The sequence below is a fragment of the Trachurus trachurus genome (genome assembly GCF_905171665.1).
Source record: "Trachurus trachurus genome assembly, chromosome: 10".
Classification (NCBI taxonomy): Eukaryota; Metazoa; Chordata; class Actinopteri; order Carangiformes; family Carangidae; genus Trachurus; species Trachurus trachurus.
Window position 1 is genome coordinate 26,516,269 of NC_139894.1, and position 20,919 is coordinate 26,537,187.

The 20,919-nt window shown below is 41.8% G+C and overlaps 3 protein-coding genes across 4 annotated transcripts; 1 reads left to right on the top strand and 2 right to left on the bottom strand.

Moving 5' to 3' along the window:
- The first annotated feature begins 658 nt into the window (after positions 1–658).
- mospd1 (motile sperm domain containing 1) lies at positions 659–5,397 on the top strand. 2 transcript variants are annotated; one of them, XM_083980894.1, is made up of 6 exons: positions 659–785; positions 2,071–2,376; positions 2,489–2,564; positions 2,708–2,940; positions 4,536–4,697; positions 4,785–5,389. In XM_083980894.1, the coding sequence occupies exons 2-6, from the start codon at positions 2,220–2,222 to the stop codon at positions 4,814–4,816; spliced, it is 660 nt and encodes a 219-aa protein (XP_083837020.1). In that variant the 5' UTR covers positions 659–785; positions 2,071–2,219; the 3' UTR covers positions 4,817–5,389. The 2 variants fall into 2 exon arrangements, with proteins under 2 accessions (XP_083837020.1, XP_083837021.1); XM_083980895.1 differs by lacking the exon at positions 659–785 and having other exon boundaries at positions 2,075–2,376; positions 4,785–5,397.
- A 331-nt stretch (positions 5,398–5,728) lies between these two features.
- pabir2 (PABIR family member 2) lies at positions 5,729–12,241 on the bottom strand. The gene is made up of 10 exons (XM_083980893.1): positions 11,231–12,241; positions 11,034–11,112; positions 10,885–10,938; positions 10,495–10,538; positions 10,336–10,390; positions 9,896–9,997; positions 9,274–9,359; positions 8,868–8,932; positions 8,219–8,315; positions 5,729–7,677 (listed from the first exon to the last, which is right to left on the bottom strand). The coding sequence occupies exons 1-10, from the start codon at positions 11,353–11,355 to the stop codon at positions 7,539–7,541; spliced, it is 846 nt and encodes a 281-aa protein (XP_083837019.1). The 5' UTR covers positions 11,356–12,241; the 3' UTR covers positions 5,729–7,538.
- Positions 12,242–13,050: 809 nt separating this feature from the next.
- Positions 13,051–20,630, bottom strand: hprt1 (hypoxanthine phosphoribosyltransferase 1). The gene is made up of 9 exons (XM_083980195.1): positions 20,266–20,630; positions 17,129–17,235; positions 16,148–16,331; positions 15,153–15,218; positions 14,870–14,887; positions 14,696–14,778; positions 14,537–14,583; positions 14,316–14,392; positions 13,051–14,101 (listed from the first exon to the last, which is right to left on the bottom strand). Exons 1-9 carry the CDS (start codon positions 20,308–20,310, stop codon positions 14,054–14,056), a joined length of 675 nt encoding a protein of 224 aa, XP_083836321.1. The 5' UTR covers positions 20,311–20,630; the 3' UTR covers positions 13,051–14,053.
- Between the last annotated feature and the right edge of the window lie 289 nt (positions 20,631–20,919).

The following is a 20,919-nucleotide window of genomic DNA, read 5'->3' on the forward strand; positions in this document are numbered from 1 at the left end:
TACACGAAAGGATATTCTTGATGTGTCCTTTTAACACTTAATCAAACACCTTAGAAATCGCCTGACGCCTCAAGCGCGTCAAGTTCGGTTTATAAATCAGACAGAAAAACAAGACATCATCAGATTTAAAGGTCAGTGGAAAGTCGTGGTGGCCAAAACTAAACATGTCTACCTGTGGAGAGATAAAGGCCTGAGCAGTCTCCATCAGGTTTGTGTTCACACTCATTCACTTCATATTCACAGTTTACTGCTATGTAGTAATTACAGATATATTTATTTCCTTGGGTTGTATGATATGTTGAATAAATCAAGTGCCAAACAGAGCAGATTCAACATTAATCTAACTGTGAAAGTATAAAGACTCGAGTAATCGTGATGAAATGCGTGCAAAATCAATGCACTCAATTGCATAGTTAATGGCACGAAGTAGCATTCCTGCATCATATCGACATATTAAACGTGATTAACACGGTGAGGAGTGAAGAGTCAAAGTGCTCCACGAATATAAGCGGAACTGTGCAGTTTAGAGGAGTGGATGTTTTCATATGCATGATTTTAATTACAAGTTATTGGAAACACATTATTGCTGGCTTGGACATCTTTACGTCGGTTCTGTTGACGTCCTGCACGTACTCGTTTATCCTCCGCCATCCCAGCATGCACCGCGAGGTCTGCAGTATATTATTGACAAAGAAAAAAGACTGAGGGAGAGAAACAACAACAGGGTGGGATCACTAACCCCGCTCACAGCACCGACGATAGACGAACCGAGAGCTGACAACGAGGTAAAGACGCACCCCGGGCTTGTCCTGGAGGGAAACCGCTCTCTGGTCTGTTTTCTGTGGCGACACTGTGCGTAGTTAACGATAAGTGGCTTTCAGCAACCAGCTGGGGTTTCTGCTAGCTACTGTAGGGCTAATGCTAGTCTACGTTTCCAGTACTGTACAGCGTTGGCATTACACTGTAACGGTGTGTTATTACAGTGTCAGCGAGCTAATGTCATTGACTTCTGACATACTGACGTTGTTACGTGTTATATATTTGATAAATGACATCGTTCCAACACATAAAGACTGTTTACGTTGTCACCTGTGATTACACTGCAGTTTACATGCAGCTTGTTTCTGCTTTACACAGGGTCAGACAGGAATATAAAGATGACTGGAGAGCTCGGTAACACCATTATAGACTCACAGTCACGGAGTATGAAGCGCGTCCCCGAAGCTTTGTCACCAATTAAGTGAAGTTTTTCGCGTTGTCACTTGTGCCCTGGAGAACAATAGTGTTACGACACCGCGAGCCTCTTTCCGCGAGAGCTAAAGAAACCATGTAAACACTGAGAGACACGTGATCAGCCACATGGCGCTCTGCTCTGTTGAACCTGATTTAGTTAAAGTTGACAAAGTTTCATAAATCCATTTGCTTTGGTATTTATCTCTCTGCCTTGATCATTGCGTAACTCCAACGCTTTAAAAAAAATGTATCTCGTGGATTAAAAAACAGATACTCAAGGTCCATTAATTAAAAAGTTACAAAAGTGTGTTAGCATTAGCTATAAAGTGTACAGCTCTGTATTGTCTGATACATTTAGAGTAACTGTCCTATTGAATTGGCAATACTTTGATATTCAAGTCGTTGCTGCTTCATGCACCACCTTATGAGTAGTTTAAACCAATCATAGCAGTGATGAGTTAGGAGTTATTAGTACATGACATGTGCTAGTCAACAATTACATTACATCACCAAAATGCTAAATACACTTTGAGCTTAATTAGAAATAGTACTGACATACATAGTTCAGCATTATAAACCAATATCTTGTTTTCAGGCTTTTAAAAAGATCTAATATTGGTGTTGGTAAAATCAGTAACATTTGAGCTATAATTCAAATGTTGGAAAATCATTATATAAGTTTACTTTTAGCTGCAATACGAAAGAAGCCAAACAGCTGTTTGGGCGACAAATGGAATAACAAATACAATATTTCCCTGTAAAAATGTTTTGTAAACACATTTGTAGTGTAAATCTAAATATCATACTCTGTCATTAATTACTTGTGTTGCTTCACAGTACCACGTCATGGCCCTAAGAAGCTGAGAGTGGGAAGGGGAATTGCCATTTCCACCTACGGGGAGTTTAACAGCGTGATAGTTGGCAAAGAGGGTTGGGGGGCCCAGGCCAACCGTGGACGGGGAAGAGGAAGAGCTCAGCTGGAGCCAATGCAGCAGCAGCAGCATCGACAGCCTGAGCTGGTGGAAGGAAGCCTTCCCGTGTTCGTGTTCCCCACTGAGCTCGTCTTCTACGCAGATGAGCAGACGTCTCACAAGCAGGTGCTCACCCTCTACAATCCCTATGAGTTCGCCCTCAAATTCAAAGGTCAGTAGGAAGAAGAAGAACAGTTTATCTCTTGCCTGAATGTGTTCTGTGTGATTTTTAAAGCTTATTTCACACAAGATGGATCATTCATTGTTTATTTCTTCTTCCCCAGTGCTCTGCACAGCACCAAACAAATACACTGTGGTGGATGCCACCGGAGCCGTCAAGCCACAATGTTGTGTTGACATGTGAGTTTGTTTCTGTGTGTGGGAGTTATGTTTTCATGCAGTGGTTTGCCATCAAAAGGGTTAAATGTTTCATCTCAGACAGTGTTTTTCTTTGCTTAATTTCAAAAATCAAAGCATCAGTTTAACTTTGTGTGTCCACACAGAGTAATCAGACACAGAGATGTGCGGGCCTGCCATTATGGGGTGTACGACAAGTTCCGGCTGCAGGTGTCGGAGCAGAGTCAGCGGAAAGCCCTGGGTCGGAAAGAGGTGACGGCGACGCTGCGACCCTCCGCCTCACAGGAGCCGCCCAGCCCCCGGCCCCAAGATGAGGAACGAAGAATCAAAGAGCAGTTTGCAGACAGCGAATTTTTTGAACAGACTGCGTTTCAGTCAGGTAGGAAAAAAGACTGTTATGCGATGCTGCCACTAGATGGAGCCAAATGCTACTAAAAGTCGAATATGAGAACTTCTGATAACTTCTAGGATACAGCACATTACATCACGTCATCTCTCTGATAAACATAGTTTATAGTTTAAGTAGCAACGCACAGGCTGGAATCACCTGCTCAATCATATTTGATGTAGTGCCAAGATTTGTAGATGTGGCCTTTTTCATTGAGACCACATTTAGTACAATGTAATGAGGATAATAACTTCTATCTCCCACAATGTTGTGAATATGGTAGGCTCTCCTATAGGATTACATTTTCTATTTATATCTATGGTGGAAAACAAACAAATCCACGTAATAAAAACAAAACAGTGGGCTTGCAGCTGGAGTTGAATATACTGCCAGGTGAAATCCTCATCCAATCAGATATGATCAGCATGCAAACCAGACCCCGACCTAAACCTTTAAGAAAGTAACTACCCCTCAACCGGGGCCGTTTTGGGGGGAACTATTTTACCCCAGAACTCAATTTAGTTGCTGGTTCCTGTGGTTGAAATGTGCATAAGCCACGTTCCCACCGCAGGAACTAATTTCCAGGAAACAAGAACCTTTCAATGAATATTTATATCAAGGTGTTATTGCATACAGCTATATCTCCTTGTGTAGAAAAATAACACAGCACGTACAGTGGCAGGAAACAAGAAGCAGCTCTGAGTACATACTAACCACTTGAGCAGCTTCAGTGTCATAAACCCTGTGTGATCTCAGCGTGTTCAGATACAATAGTCCTTAAGTCCAGTCTGATGACAAACTGACTTGACTTGTTTTTACATCACATTTGTATGTACATGTTGTGTGAAAGAGCAAAAACCAGTGACACACCAACAAGTAAAGGCTGTAATGTATCTCATTCCTTTCTTCCCTCTCCATTGTTGGACAGAAGCTATTAAAAGCACATCATTGAGCCACACCTTTGTGCTGGGAAACATCTCCCTGCATCACCATGGGCACTGTAGTTTATTCCAAGTCAGTCCCACTCATACTGACCTGCTGCTGTAAATACTCACGAGAGCACCACTGGTTAGTCTTCAATATACAAATATATTATACTGGAGTGATGGCTGCTAAAAATTACAGTGACCAGAGAAGTATGTAGGTGTAGTTGTAGTGTTGTACTTTGCTCTTGTCTTTTCATCTTTTTGCCTAATGTGATGCATGTTTTGTGGGGGTTTTAATGTGAGAAAGCTTTGCACTACACAATTACCCACTGTTGGTTTTGGTCTTGGTCTTTTTGTGTTCATTTTAAAACGGTGTGATCTCAAAGTGTGGTCCAGGAACCTCAGCAAAAATAGGAATGGTTTATTTTCATCAATCCGTCCATAAGTAACAGACTGAGGTAGCGTACGATTATTTTTGGTCATGATTCCGACTCTGTAATAAAACATCAAAAGGCAAATCTCTCATCAGATTAGACACCCTGTGACTGACTTTTATCGGATGAGGATCTGTGGCCTAATCTGCGTCAGTTTTAACATATTTTACTTGAAAAAGAAAAAGGAACCACTGCTTAAATCATTTGTCAACTCTTCTTGTGACAGAGAGCCGTCCTGTTGCTGGAGGACCCAGTCTGCTGACGGTGTTGCTGGGGCTAGTATGTATGGCCGCCCTGATGCTCCCGACGCTGGGGGAGCAAGAATCTACTGTGCCTGTCTACCTCCACTTAAGTGTTAACAAGAAACTTGTAGCTGCTTATGTTCTTGGTGAGTGACACCTGCATTTTTTTTTATCTGATGGATGCTGCAGTTTATTTTTCTGAAATCACATATTTGTTTCTTGTGATATTTCAGGTCTTCTTACAATGGTCATCCTACGCACATGAAGTGCAGCGAGCTGAGAGGAGGAGGGAAAATGATCTTAAAAGACGAGAACATTCTCACACAGAAGCGCTTCTATGCTTCGATGTGTAGAGCTGACAGCAGGGGGGGGGGGGGCAGGGTACTTATTCACTTCACCCTGTCAACCCCCCGAAAACATACATTTTAGTATACTTCTTTTCAAATGTACACATTTGTGTTAATACATTTACACGATACTGAACTGATGCAAACAGCAGAGACCTCTGGTGTTTAGGTCAAAGGAGAGGAGCTGAACACGGCCTGTGAAGAGACACGAGGCCATTCAAAATGTTGTCTGGCCTCGTGTCTCCTGCGTCTGTATCTCTATTGCCATTATGTAACAGAGCGTGGTTTAACGTGAGTGTGAAGGAATCTACATGCAAACGTGATACATGTATATAAAGCCATTAAAAATTTTGTTATGGTATTCACCTGTAACCATCATTATATTGATGTTTGAAAGCATTTTCCAGTGTAGACTCTTGACGACTAAATGCAGTTCTTTTGCATGTGTGGGGTACCTGTTCGAATGGTTTTTTTTTTTTTTTGCAGCAGTTACAGATACTTTTACATGTCACCAAAGGAAAGCTCTTCTTTTGAAGACAGTGGCTTGTTTGCCGTATTATATCAATGTTCAATCGAACGTTTAATAAAGTCTCCGTATGTCTGTCTTGGTAGAGTTTTTATAAATCAAATCAACTCTTTATTCTCCCACACTGTAATGTGTTGGGTCAGAGCGTGAGGCCTTGTGTTGGCTGTGTGATGCTGGTGCTGTAAACAGTCCAGCTGCAGGTCATGGGGGTCGGGGGTGTTCTCAGTTTTTGACAACATGATTGGCCGTTGCTCATGTTCCACTTGGCTCAAGGGTAGTAAACAGTTGAAGTGTGTGGCTGTCTGTGGGTGCATGGATGACATTTTAGAGTTTGATTTAGTGCTCACTTTGAAACAGCAACACTAACACCAACATAATAAAGAAATAATTTATTTAGTCCCGTTGTCTGCTACAATGGCAACCACAAATAACACAAGCATAGGCAAGGTGTTAGCCAGCTTGGCAGATTACAGACACAGTATAGCATAAGATCATCTGCTAGATTCATGCCCTGAATGCTTCAGAAAATGACTGAAAAAAACAAATCATTCTTGAAGTTAATACCTTGTTGGCAGCAGGAAGAGCTCACTGCCATCTCCATTTTCTTATTTGTATAAAAGAAGAAAAAAAAGAAAAGAAAACAATCTTCAGTAAATTAACTGCAACCAATGTTTTCTTAAATTAAAGGGCACACCTCTGTAATATGATTTACAATCACTTCCTTTTGTACATTTACATAAAAGTCTACAGAGCCATGAAGGGGTACAGACAGTTACACAGGACGATGACAGGGAAACAACAGTGAACCTCAACAGACTGTACGCGTCAGATTCTTCAGCTGAGACGAAGTGTCACGTCTTCCCTTCATTGCACACAGGCTGAAACGTGACAGGATGGAGCATCCTGTGCAAACAAAGCTTTTAATAAAATTGTAACCACAGCAGAAACAGCAGTCTCTCCACTCGCGATGCAATGGTGCCATCTTGTATTTTAACTGCACATTCCAGCAGTCAGTCAATTTGGTGTAGATGATAACACAATGGGTCACTGTAACTGGGGACAGAAACCTATCACCATCCAATTTTATAATAAACTTTTTTTTCATAAATAAGAACATTTTGCCTGACAAAAAAAAAATCTATACTTTATCTACAAAAAACACATCCTGACAAGAACACAGGACACAGGAACCATTAGTGTTGAAAAAACCACCATCTTGTTTTCATCCACAATTCACTGCTTTGGTGCATTAATTTCTCACTGGAGGTAATTAAAGCGGCAGCAAATTTAGGAGAGGGGCACGCACGCACGAGCCAAACTGAAAACTTTAACCACAGTTCACAGTGTCTCTCAAAAATAGTTCAGATTATCTGCTGAAAACTCGACTTCTCCTACAGAAAAACAGTAAGGAAATCTCCATAGTTGCACCCAAGAAGTAGTTTGTGTTCCTTTAAAACAAAGAAAAGTTTCGCTGTTGAAGACCTGTGCCCACATTCACCTCACAGCCAAACTTTTAAACTATGTACTACATTTGACAAGGTTTTTTTTTTATGTACATAATTACAAACAAAGCAGGAAAACAATAAGTTAAATCTTTTCTTACAAAATCTGCACACTGTGTACATACAAAGGCCTGTGGACAAAAGTTTTCCAGCACAAAAAAACAGGGAAAATGTTCACATCCAAATAGTTTGTTTTGTCCAGTGCTCAACGTCTCTCTCCAGTGAGGGGAACTGGTTGGACAGATTTGCAGGATAGCCACTTAAACACAACATCACTATGAAGCCAAGCACCATCCAAGATCCTCTAGTAGCAGCTGGTGCTCACAGTGTCTTCAGTCACGCTCTGTTTCACCACCGTCACCTCTTCCACAGAAAACCTCATCCATGGCTTTCATTTCCTTACTTCAAAATACGCACCTTAGACCCTCCAACGTGTAGCCATGACAACAGCTGTTCAGAAGCAAACGTGGGACATTATACTAGAACTAGGCGATGGTGCAGTGGAGGGTCCGAGGGAGGAAACTGGTTCCCTGAGAGACGGGCTCTTTTTCCTTGCGCCAGTCCCTTTTTTTTTTGTTTGTTTTCGTTTTAGTGTCTCTTGCCATCCCGCTCTCACTTTGGGGACAAATCCTGGATGGAAGCAAAGGGCGAGTTGCTGGACGAAGAGGGCGACACTCCCTCCATCTTGCCCGGGGAGTCGGTGGAGGAGCTGACGCTGCTGAGGCTGCCGTCCAGTAAATCTGGAGAGTGGCTGAAACAAAACAAGAGCCGTTCAGCCGCGCTGCAGGACGTCATACTTGACTCTACTGCTGCACTCGTGTCTAGGCCTCAACTCTGTGAAAGACACTCACACCTCACTTCTCCATGTAACCCAGAGTGGGTTATTATAGTTAAATCAGTGCTAGTGGCTGAGCTTCTCTACTAAGATGTTACACAGTAAAAATGTCTAAAATGCTTAGATGGAAGAAAAACATGAAATAGCCAATAAGTTATCTAATGCATGCACAGTTCATGACTTGTCTGTTGGGCACTTTATTGTTTATTTTTACTTAGGTAATGTCCCATCTTGTGTATTGTATTTTATTCTGTCACCGTGGGACAGTGAGAAGCGGCTTTTTCGATTCATCTGTATGTCTGGTACATGTGGTTGAACTGACAATAAGAATCTTGAACCTTGAACAACAGCACATTGTTCAGTTACAGTAGTTGGAGACATGAAAGATGATACGTTTCTAACGGTTGATGCCGGACAAACCCATCGGTTTTAACTAGTGGATGTGACAAAGTCTTACCAGGAGCTGAGGTCTGACAGGTTGGAGACATCAGACGACAGCATGGTGGTGGTGCCCTGGAAGAGCCTCTTGGGTTGGCTCTCAGTCTCCATCTCACCTGCCCCGCAATTAGAAATCCTTCTTAATACACACAGTGATCTCTAACAGACGGCTCCTGGGTGTTTTTGTGTAAATCATAATCTGAAAACACTATGAATTACAGATTTTATTAGATGTCTGCCAGAGAGTCAATGCAGACACTCATATATTTAAATATAATAACAAGGTGAATATGATCAAACCCATAGGAAATCAGGTAAATTATCAGTGGAGGCCAAGTGTCGAGAAAAGCTCTCAAAACATTACAACTTAATCATTATGTAATAGCTGTTTGACCACGAGAGGCTTATTTATGTCGCCTTAAGGTTTCAAGCGGATCCATTAAAATAACTTCATCTTGTCAAGTGAGATTCATGAACATTTACATTACAAGTATAGATGGATTGATAGAATCCGAATTCCATTGACATCACACAGACAATAGTTTGTTACCGGTAGACAATGAAGTGAAGTTACATGTCACATTGACCCATGAATAATTATCCCTCGTGTCAGATTGTCATGACATGTAAGGGTAATGACTCTCACAGCCTTGTGTTGAGCCTCTCACCTTTGCGTTTTATTGGCCCCAGCATGCTGGCTCTGATGCAGTTGATTGGGCTTTGACTCCGCCGACTGAAAAACAAAAAACCCAACGTGTTGTCAAACCAGAATATGTGGAGGTGCAGCGACACAGTAACAAACTGTACCAAATCTCTCAGCTGAAGTTTGTCATACAGATTTACATATCATAGTTTACTCAGACACACCTAGAGGGGGGAAAATTACAGCAATAAACTGTTGTACAATGCACATAAACTGATTCTTTAACTCAGACTGGCACATGAAGGCATATTATGACACCAGTCATATCAGAGCCAGCAGTTTCTAACCAAAGAGATGTTTGTAGCACAAGAGTGAAGCGACTCTTGTCTAAGGTGTTCACATCATAAACTGGTCCAGGGCTTGGTTCTTACCTGAAGCGTCGAGTTGGGCTGGGTATCGGGCTCGGTGTTAGGCCGTTGCTGCTCACAAGGATTTGTAGGGAAGGAGAGAAGCACTGCTGCTTGTGAGAAATGTGAACACAAGACACGACACAGAAACATTAGGATATGTGTAGAGCCATGTTTTTACGTTTCACCGCTACCAGATTAAGGCGACAAACTGGCCAACTGTTACCATATTAAATCATTTATCATTGTTAAATGTCAGACTGGTGTAGACAAACCCAGTTAACAAACAGCGTATCTGTTGATCTTTTCAAGCACTGCAACATGTAGAAACCTTCACTTCCCCCAAATATGCAGCACACAGAAGTGAATCAAATGCAAGGAAGCATTTCTACACACAAACACTGGTGCAGCAGGTTGCAATAAACAAACAAAAAAAGGATTGTTGCAGCAAATTTAAAGAAACAAATTTACATTTTGTTAATACATTACTTCCTGTAGGCTACAACAAAGCTTCCATTCATTAATCCGTCTGCACATTATTCCGAAAATCCAGTTACCACAAACCATGCAAATGCTTTTAGTGCTGCATTAACTTGGTTGTTTGCGGTATAATCAGGTTATGGTGAGCATGTGAGGTCTAACGTACCTTTTTTCCTATTCCTCTGGTCGGGGATGGAGCAGGAGACACCGGCACAAAGTCGATACGCTTTGGAGACGAAGACGCCGACTTCTCCAAGTCATTGTCACTCTAAGAACACAACATCACCACATACATCTATCATCTGCACATCTACAGTCATAAATATATTTTATATGTGGTGAGGTAAAGCAATCCATTAACAGCAAGCATGTGGGAGTATTATACTACCACTCAGTCTGACCTTGAGAGACTGGCGGCCCTGTTAACTCCCAAACATTTAAGTCTTAATCTAGCATGTTTGTACTTGCCCTCTCTACAGAGAGAGAAAGAGAGGCAAACAACGGCCCAAGGGCCAAAACATGCATAAGGACGGCACAGAAGAACTGGCCTTCAACCATCTACAGCAACACAAATATATCAACAACACAGATGTTTTTTTTTTTTACCAGACTAAGGCTTTCTTCCCAAGACTGGCTCATCTGCATGGCAGCTTGAACTTCTCTGTGTGTATGAAAACAGACAACAATGAATAAATTAAATCCTATTAGCCACTAAAGGAAAAGTATTCTCTTCCATTTATTCTCACTAACAAGTACACATCTTACCGTTCATGAGCAGTTTCTCTGTTCATCACGTCAACACCCTCCTCCTGTCAGAGCACACCACAGGGTTAATGGTTGCAGGTCTTAGTTTGGCTCATCTCATCATCTCAAATTAACCAACTTCTCTTATGTTGCTGTAGTTAAGATTAACATCAGAGCTAAAAAATGAACTGTTTTCCACTTGTTGAAATAACAGCTGGCCAGGGGATGACTGATCCTTCTGTTGGAGTCTGATACTACCAATTGATCACCTCTGTAAGATCGACGGTCCTGTGAACTCCACAAGCTGTTGCTATAGCATGTGTTTCAAACACCATCACTCCCTATGGCTTGAGAGGGAGACGGCGGTCTGACATGCTTTCTACATGAAACATGAACAGTGGCTTCTCTTACTTGTTTTATCTGATGAAGCCTGGTGCTGGGGACACGAATGGGTGATGAAGGGACCTGTGAAGAAGAAAATCGAGTCCAGAAAACATTCAAAATAAATAACTTATACACACACACTACTGGAGCAAACGTGTTTTAATGTAATATTGTACCATGTTGGGCCTGTTGACAACAGTAGTGCTATTTCTCCGGCTACGCAGGACCTCTCTCTGGAACACCTGGGAGTTGTCACTACAATGACAAATTCACATGTAATGTTTTTTCCTATGAGGATAGTGTGAATGAAAGAGGACGTTAATATATTCACTCTGCAGTAACTTATTATTATAACTGTGTCATAATGTAGAACCTTAAGCCATTTATCATGGGTGCACTGTTGGATCTCCTCAAGTGTCCATCGGTCTGAACCAGTGAAGATGGGATCTCCAGGTCCAGCTCCATCTTTTCTTGTGCCATAACACCAGAGTTGTTCATGTTGCTAGCTAACGCCGACCGTCACCAAGTCATGAACTCAAAAAGACTGACCCAGCTCAGTGGTGTTACATCGCTGCTCTCGAAACCCTGGTCTACTTTAACGTTACATGTTCAGTGTAGGGTGAGATGATCCTGCCGTGAGACTGACGAGCTAACGCGGTGTAGCTGAGCCCCAGCAGCCTGCAGGGCCCGGTCCGCTCAGTAACTCTACTGCAGCTCAGTCATAACAACTTTACCTTGTCTTATCTTCATATCATCACTATATGTTCAGCCACATGCGGACTGGGCCAACGTTGACTGTAACGTTGTGACCGGTCACCAACTTTCCTGATGGATGGTTATCGCACGCCGGGGCTACATACCGCACAATGCCCGGTAACTGTTAGCAGCCGAGCCGTTAGTCTGCCGGACCCAACACAGCTCAGCTCCCTCCTACTGCATGTTAGCGCGCTGAGCTGGCTAACGGTGTCCACACCGAGCAGCTGGCTACTGTGAGGATAAATGAGTGATGGTCCCAGTCTAATGGAGGAGACGACGTTAATCTAGCGACGCTGTTGTTCACTGGTTCTCATAACGCGACTTCACTCTCTGGCTAACACAGCTACTGATCCGCTCCGCCTAGCCTGACGAGCTAACTCGCTAGGTTAGCATTGACGCCAATGGCCACAATGCCATGTCCAAAGTGAGAGTCCGGGTCCCCATATCACTAAATGTTCCTGTCTGTCGGGCCAGGTAACTGCTTCGCCTCAGACTGAACACTTAAACCGTGTCTATAGTCCAAATTATTCGCTCTACAGTGTCGTATTTTTTCGTTTCTGCAGGGCGCCGCCAAGAATGAGCAGGATCCCAGATGATCACACAGGAGCTAGCTGCTAGCCGCTAGCCGCTAACTCCACGCCCCTTTTAACGTTCACAGACCAGTGTCCAATCAAACCGCTCCGTCCGCCGGCGTGCTCAGGCTCAGGTTAGCTGCTGATGCTGGATGTACACCCCCATACACTGGGCCTGAGACCTGTGGCGTTATATCAAAGATACTCTATGGTTATATTAGTGTTAGTATGGTTGACATAATCATCAAACTTGCATGTGCATTTTATTTACCTGCTCCCCTGATACCTCTGTGCAGACAGCTCTTAATGTTGTTGTGGCAGATGATCAGTTTGATTTGTTTCAGCGGCCGAGTCCTCTGCTCATGCTGCTCATGCTCACCAGCCGATAAGGTCGTAGTAATAAAGTATTGCTTTGATGTTAATAATAACAACAACATTTACTTCCATTATAATTATTCATGTTAGTGTAAAAAAAATTATTTAAACTTTCAAAACAAGCTTTGACCAGCAAATGGTGTAGCCTAATAACTTAATAAAAATGATAGAATACACTTTCATTGCCTTTAAATGAAAAATATCAGACTAAATCAATAAAGAAATGCAGGAAAATGTTAAATATGTATGTATGAAAAATAACCCTTCAAAAGGAATAAAGGTGAGTCACACTACTACTACTACTACTACTACTACTACTCCTCTTTGACCCACTGAAGACAGAGGAAGCTCAAGAGGACCACACTGGTCCAGACATACCTGATGTGACTCCAGAGAAGTGTCAGTTATTTGACACAAATTAGTTCAACATGTCCCGCAGCTGGTTTAAATTGTATATTAAAAAAAAAAAAAAAAACTCAGCAGTAGAAATCCACCAGTAACAGGTAGAGGTGTGAACATTTAATGGCTTGGCTGGTATTGCAAGATTCAGTGAACATTACAGTGATAGACAGTGATGGCACCATTGAATGAAAGCACATAACATAGTTGAAATCTAAATAAAAAACAATAGGTTTAAGTCATGTCTGATTCAATGAAAGGTAGATACAAATGATGTTTTCCAAACTAGAACACAAACATTTACAACTGAGTCAAATCCAGACATTTTCCAGCATAAACAAGGATTGTTGTCTTTTAAGTTACAGATAAACCGGATGCATGGAAGCCCTCTTCAAACAGATTTCATCAACACTCATAAAAAAGATGACCTTTCATCTTCACCATACCAGCATGTTAAATCAGGCACAGCAGCCAACATCTGTGTTACTGTTCTACACTGAATCCTAAGAAAATGTGACCACACAACACAGCAACACAGAAAAGTGCTTTGTCCCAAAAATATACAGAGAAAATGTTAACATCTTCTTTAAGAGCGTCTATACTATAGTACCAGTACCAGGTAAGAATTAAGAGTAGAATTACAATAAAAGAAATGCATCATAAAATAGGAGGGTGTTGGAAAACTTAATCTTAAGCACAACAATTGTGATGTTTTACTGAGTTAGCAGCAGTGCTTTGAATAAATTACATATCATCAATTAAAAAGATAATTAACATGCGGGCAAATATGCAGTTTTCTAAATTCATTTGAAAATGGGCTCCATGCAGTTATGTCCAAACACAGTTTTATCTAAGAGGCAGTCAGTCTTTGCTACAGTCAAAAATTGTGGTTTGAGTGTGTCTGTGTGTGTGTGGTAGCTAAAACAGGCAATACATTTGTCAGAATCATCACCATTAATCAATATATCCAAACCCTCAGGGACCCTGAGCAGGCTGAGATTGTTTTATGACACAAATATGAAGTAATAAAATATAAAATGAAATTCAAAAGGAAAAGATATAATCACACATTTAAAAACTGTTTCGAGAGCTCTTTATGCCTTGTACTTCTCCTTCCCCGTTTCACTAATGACGCAGATATGCTGAAAGAGAAAAGGAACTATCAGTATATATATATACAGTATACACAGCATAGATGAGTAATACTGTTGATTTACTTAATTTGTTTAGACAGTCTGAAACTGGTCAGACCTGCTATTAACACACAGGTACAATCTGTGTCAACTCCAATAAGCATTCATCTATAAACTCTTTGTTCATTATGACTCTCTACCCATCTGAAATAGGCCTACTTACATTTAGATCTCTGAAGTACTCATTGTAGTCTAGTGCATATCCAACCACAAATTTGTCGGGCACCTCGAATCCCACAACTGCAAAGAAAAAAACATTTTTTTTTTAAAATCTTTGTAGTGGTAAAGTAACAACACTGGAATGAGCAAATGCCTCATTCAAAAGCATAAATCCACTGAATAACAATTGTATATTCCACCAAATAAATTCAGTGTTAAACTCACAGTCCGGTCGGTAGCCGACACTTCTTGGTGTTCTCTTCACCAACAAACTGAGGACAGAAAATACATTTACCTACTACACAAAATGAGGCAAAAACATTCAGAGAAACAACACAAGATACAGTAGTTTGTATGTGACAGAAAGTTGTGAGATTAAATTACCTTGCTACTTTAACCATTTTGGGATTGTACTGTTTGAGGAGTTCCAGTAATGTCTTCATCGTCTTCCCTGTGTCAATTATATCCTTGAAAACAGCATGAGAGAAGTGCATGTTAGCGGTCTATGAACCAAGAACTTCATATGTCAATATAAAAGAAAAGAAAAACAGTACATACCTCCACAATCAAGACATTCTGTGTAAAAAAAAACAGGCATTATTTATGGAAAACACAGGATTTACACTCAAGTAAAAGTACAGGGAGTGTTTGGGCGTGAAACATTCTGCAGTGCTGTCAGCAGCTGCCGTAGAAAATATGAACTGCATTATAGCGCTGGGTTTGCAGAGTCATTATAAATCAGTCAATTTAAAAAGTGTCAATTTAGACATGACAAAAATTGAACTAAACTAAATAGTTATTTGATTGTTTTAGTCAGAATAATGCCATCCTCACTTCTCACCTTTCCCGTCAATGTAGACAAGTCATCTCCACCAATAACTTTGATTTCTCCTGTCGACTGGTCATTCTGCAAAGACAAGAGTGTGACAACAACAATTACATGTTGTAGACTTCACATTGTACAGGATCAAAAAGTGCATCAAGCAATACAATTACACAAACATAGTGGACAGCTACACTTGTTGCATGTTGTATAATAGGGTAGTTGTATGTGTACTTTGGACACACTTCAGATAAAATGTAGCAGTTTACCTTGATTAACACACTTGCAGGGACTACGGATGGAAATTAGCCTAGAGCTAAATCTGGTGTATTTACATTTTGGATGTTCATGAATACACAGAGTCCCGTTACAAATAAACAAATAAATGAAATGAAAATGCATAGCGAATGTTTCCAACTATTTCAAATCCTGCATTTTTAATGGTCAAGGTTCAAACCTCGCATCTGAATCTCTCCTAGTTCTGATGGCACATTGTTTAACTTCTTAGCACAACTAAATGTTGATCAGTGGAAAAGCTACAGTTTTTGGGGAAAATGTGTCCTAAATCACACACACACACACACACACACACACACACACACACACACGTGTGCCCACACAAACAGCAAACAACATGTGGAAAAAAGCTCCATGATGACACTTCAGGTCAAAAACACCATGGGATAGAGCACAGAAAGCTGTTTCTGGTTTCTGTAGCACTTTTGAGATTACTTTATGAAAAGTGCTTTACAAATAAAATGTATTATTACTATTATTATTATTATTAGAAAGCTGTACATGTCTTTTTTCTTATAAATATCTGGCTCTCTTGTTTATAATTTTGATTTTACGATCCTGTCTAGGGACTACAGATGTAATATTGCATTTTTGCTTAAATCCGACATGGTTACATTGTGCATTTTGTACTAATGTTCATTAACATGTATTGTCCCCATCAGATGAATAACAATAAATAAAACTAACAAACAAAAAGAAAACAACTCTTTGATTACATAGTAGCTCTTGAGGCGAATGAAGTCCACTGTCATTGGGATGGAGCGGTCACTGTTTCTGTTCAGAGCCTTGATGTAGTCCAGCAGGTCTGCAAAGAACTTGTACCCCCCTTTGAGCACACAGAGGGCCACGATGTGGTGCCCCCCCATCTCCTTCATGATCTCTCTGGCCAGTCTCTCTGTCCTGCGGGGTAAAGGGAGAGGGAGAGGGAGGGAGAGGGAGAGGGGGAAAGGGAGGGGGCGGTTGGTCAGCCCAGTTTTCTGCTACAGTCAGCAGTACCTTCCAGTTCCTCTCTGTTAGTGTCAGCAGGCAGCGTTGTCTCTCAACACACCCTGCTATGATGACCAGAGAGCTGGTCAACAGACGTTACCAAAACACTCAGAGGTTGTCTGCACTAAACACTGAAGTCTATATCTGCATACTGAAAAAGAAAAACAGAACAAAACACTTCAACTTAAGAGTTGCCACATTAGCTCTCTATTAATATTATAAGCTTCAGTGGTGTATGAATTAATCACACTTTTATGCAAAACCATGCAGGCCAGACTTAGACTCAGATAATATGTGTGTGCAGCAATAACCACACCTCACTCTCTACGTGTTCATATTTTTGTTTTTTTATGTTCTTTTATTACTAGAAGAAGGACATTCATGCTGATACTCTATGACTAATAATTGAAATGGGTGTACATGTTGCAGAATGTCAACAAAAAGGTAATATAATAATAATGACAATAATAATACATTTTATTTATAACGCTCTTTTACAAGTGCTCAAAGACGCTTACATAAAAATAACAACACAATTTAAAATACAAAAAAAACAATGTAGAAGGTTCAAAAAGAGATATGAAATTAGATAGGATAAAAGAACAGAACATTAGACATAATTTACAGATTAAAAGTGTGGGGGTTTTAGGAGTGATTTGAAGGTGTGGGGAAAAAAAAAAAAATTTAAAAAAAGAAGCAATGAAACCTACCTGTCTTGGATGAGTCCATGTGGTATGTAGACCCTCTCCAGGTCTGCAGCATAGTGCTTTGGTATGCAGAAAAGGTCCAGGTCGTAGCCCTGCTCCTCATCGCTGATCTGAAATGACACACAACACACAAAAGGGTTAAAAGTGGCGTTACCCTACATGGGCCATGGAGCATTCATCTGATACAGAGCAGCACAAGGGGTCAGTGCCGGTGGTGGTCTACTACTCTACTCTGAAAACATTTCACTGGCTGATTCTGTCCAACAACACAGCCTCATTCTCTGTCTCCCCTCTGCGCTGGGCGAGTTTCTTGTAGTGGTAAACAACAGCCTTCTTAGAAAGAGGACACTTTTAATTGTACTCACTTAGTTGTGATTAAAGAAGATCTCTCCTGAGTAAACACTTTGTCAAAACAGTCAGGTGTTGGCATCTCAGAAGTCTTTTCAGAAATTCCATACAATACACAGTCTGTAAAAGGTTGTCTGTATTTCATATATTTTGGAAAATCAAATTGTAAAATCAGATTTCCTGCTCAACAAGCCACATGAACTCTAGACAGAGTAACTGGAATCATGTGACAGTGAGAGGCTGGTGCAGAGCAGGAGCTGCTGTGGGAATAAAGTGAGTGACCGTAGGCAGACTGACACTATTTACCCTCACCAGTCAACATTGTCCCGCTGCTTTACCAAACACTGGATCACAGAGGGACCACACTCATGTCCCACATGGTTGAGCTGGAATAAAGCTCTTCACCCTCTGCTGCTGAAATTATTTTAAAAAGAAGAGCTCCGTCTGTTTAGGCTGCATCCATTCATTTACAGATAATAACCACTGATAACCCGCAGATGTCCTCATGGTCACATGACCTGACAGACTGAGTGTTTTACACTATTACTCACCGACTTGTTGTTGTTCAAGCAAGGAAATGAGAAAGAAAAACATGGCACGCCAATCAGTGAATTTATCCGAGGTCAGTGGAAGGGCAGCCTTGACGTGTATGAGGCAAAGTCCGACTTTGGAAATCACACTATAGCGCAGCTAATTTGATCTGAAATGAGGTAAAGAAGCAGATCCTCCACTGTCCACATTAATGCTGTTTCAGCAAAATGTGTGTTTCGTTTCATTATGCGTGTGAGCTGGTGCATCTGCCAGTCTGCTGACCGGATGACAACAAAACCGATTTCTTTATGTCCCAGATGTCCTGGAAAATACAACATCGGTTATCTAGTCACTTATTCTAGTATAAAAACCAGAGCTGACTGGTCACTTTATCTGAACTGCTCTTGTTCAAACTGAAACATCATATGGTGGCAAGCAAAGCAGTAGTAAGCAGAAAAGAGTAAGCTAACGCTTAAAACACAAATATGGCCCATCCAAGTTACATCTGTGAACCATCCAAATGTAGTTCAAGTGTGTTGGTCTTGTCCATACTGAATACATTACTCCAACATTCACAGTAAAAGTGTGTGAAACCCCCTCAGTTATCAGGAGTTATCAGAGCTGCAGCCCAATCAATGGGGCCAGACTGGATGTGCAGGTCAAGGCTACTAGAGAAAAAAAAAAAGTTTGCCGTTTAAAAGAAACACCTGCTGCTAATGCGAACCATGCTTCACAAATGACAGATCACAGAAGACTTACAAGAAGAAAGAAGTGCTGATTTACATAGAGCTGCTGTGGTTTCAAATTTCTCAAAGAGCTTAGATAATACCCAGCTACACGACTAAGACGACCCAAAAAGCAACACACAATGATCAATAATGTATGTGACACACAACCTGAGTGTAAAGTTTAAGAGAGCTGGCGGACAGGTCATGGTGCATCATGGAGCACGGCATCCACCTGCTGAGGCTCCTCAGCAGAAGCTGCTGATGTAACAGGACCATGACCCTGAAGAATCTACTGCAGCCTGCGCTCCAGTAAGAGCCCAGTGGAGACCTCAAGAAACCACCAGAGCTGCTGTGAATGTGTGTTGAGCTGAGACAGGTCAACCCTCCTCCAAGTGGTGGTCTGGTCAGCATCTACAGAAGGAGCTGGTTTGATGTTGGACCACTTACTGAGGGTTCACTTTCTGTTTCCCACTAGCACTTTGAATGTTTAACATGTGTGTTCAGTAAATACACAGTTTGTTTGATATAATTTTAGGGACGGTGTGTTTCTCTGTATATGAGACAAAGGTGAAGATCAGATCACAGTTGAGTCAACAATCAATGCAGAAAATTCCTATGGTTTCACATGTTTTTTCATGCCACTGTATATACAGTCTGGTGCAAAAAACAAATTGTGGCGTCTTATTGTGCAGTCACACATACAGAGAAGTACTGTGCAGCTCAGATCTACAGCACTTTTTTTTTTTTTAACAAAAAAGACTGCTCAGCTGTGACCAAGTTCCTGTTTTTTCCAACTGCTCAGATATGATCTGTGTTGTCAGCTGTAGAACACAGTCGTTTTTGACCATGGATGTCTCATTTTAAAGTTGAAGACAACTCTACTACTTTATTGACTCTCTCATCTGATAGCAGGGGGCGTGGGTTTGATTCCCTCTCAGCTGTTGTCCAGATCTGACACAGTTTTCCCATAATGAAGAATGTAGCTGTTGCTGGTGAATTTTAACTTCCCCACACTTATCTCGTTGTGTTCAACATTACAACACATTCCTAACTCAGAACAGTACATATGATGTGTTACAAGTCAGTTACACACAGTAACGTTGTGTTTATTCCTGTTGTTGCTGTGGAGGGGGTCAGCTCTAACACGCCCCCCTGTCTGCAGCTCCTTTGTCTCACTGTTCCTGTATAAACTAACAGAGTCCGTTTATTTAATATAAACAATTACAACCCGCAGCAGACTCACGAACCCGCACGTGACTTTCCGTGTCCGTGGTGTTCACTGCGTCACGTAGGCTGCTTACAGCGTGGGGAGCGCGTGCTCTCCGGTGCCGCAGGCAGGCCGTTCTTTACGTTAGAGCCGTTAGAGCCCGTTGCCACGGTGAGCGACAGGTAACACCACAGGTGAGCCGCCTCTGACGGCGAACGGTGGCTGGGAGCTGTCGAGGGACCAGCACGTTGCTGCTGGCTGGGGTGTTGCTGGTCTCCGGGGGCATGTGGAGGTAACTACGACCACCGCGGGGTAACTTTACTCACCACGACGCACGAGCTGCTGCTGCTGCTGCTGCTGGACGCCGCCATGTCCGGTCGGTGCTGCCGGCGAGTCGGGGTGCAGACGGGGGAGACCACGGCTTGTTCTCCGGTCGATCTCCGGTCGGTAGCTCAGCCTTGTGACAGCAGCAGCTCAGTCACACATGAAGCTCCGGTTAGTTCCGCTGCTGCACAGCCTGCTGCCGCTCTTCTTCTGTGGTACCAGAGGTCACAACGCGGCTCGGCGCAGCGCTACCGCCCCACTAGGACACTCCCGTCAGCTACACTGCTGCTGCTGCTGCTGCTGCGTCAGCACCGCACGGCGCCAAGTCAATGAGCGGGAGCGGGTAGCCCCGCCCCCTGGGGGCCACAAGGCTGCGCCCAGGTAGGCTAGAGTTTTTTTTTTTTTTTTGTTGTTTTTTTTTTACAGTCTATGGTAGAGACAAACACAGATTGATTGTAACCAAAGAAACCTCTTTACATACTTCACTTCTTGTTGTCCTGGTTCTGATGTTATATAAACATGCTGTTTGACAGCACAAATAATAGCTACACAACACAAGATGCATCATGAGATGAAAGCAAGATGATCATAATGCTGCAATGTAAAATAAAGAAACCATAATTTCCATAACACAGCTGTCTGGTTAAATTCCAGAT

Excerpts from the sequence above, each read along its gene's own strand:
- hprt1 (XM_083980195.1), bottom strand. The coding sequence starts at position 20,310 with ATGGCGGCGTCCAGCAGCAGCAGCAGCAGCAGCTCGTGCGTCGTG. Across the intron at positions 17,236-20,265 it reads GCAGCAGCTCGTGCGTCGTG|ATCAGCGATGAGGAGCAGGG; the intron begins GTGAGTAAAGTT and ends GTGTCATTTCAG. Across the intron at positions 14,393-14,536 it reads TGTCGGCTACCGACCGGACT|TTGTGGGATTCGAGGTGCCC; the intron begins GTGAGTTTAACA and ends TTTTCTTTGCAG.
- pabir2 (XM_083980893.1), bottom strand. The coding sequence starts at position 11,355 with ATGAACAACTCTGGTGTTATGGCACAAGAAAAGATGGAGCTGGACCTG. Across the intron at positions 10,539-10,884 it reads GGCTTCATCAGATAAAACAA|GAGGAGGGTGTTGACGTGAT; the intron begins GTAAGAGAAGCC and ends GTGCTCTGACAG. Across the intron at positions 8,316-8,867 it reads GGGGCCAATAAAACGCAAAG|GTGAGATGGAGACTGAGAGC; the intron begins GTGAGAGGCTCA and ends ATTGCGGGGCAG.
- mospd1 (XM_083980894.1), top strand. The coding sequence starts at position 2,220 with ATGCAGCAGCAGCAGCATCGACAGCCTGAGCTGGTGGAAGGAAGCCTT. Across the intron at positions 2,565-2,707 it reads CCACAATGTTGTGTTGACAT|AGTAATCAGACACAGAGATG; the intron begins GTGAGTTTGTTT and ends GTGTCCACACAG. Across the intron at positions 2,941-4,535 it reads ACAGACTGCGTTTCAGTCAG|AGAGCCGTCCTGTTGCTGGA; the intron begins GTAGGAAAAAAG and ends TTCTTGTGACAG.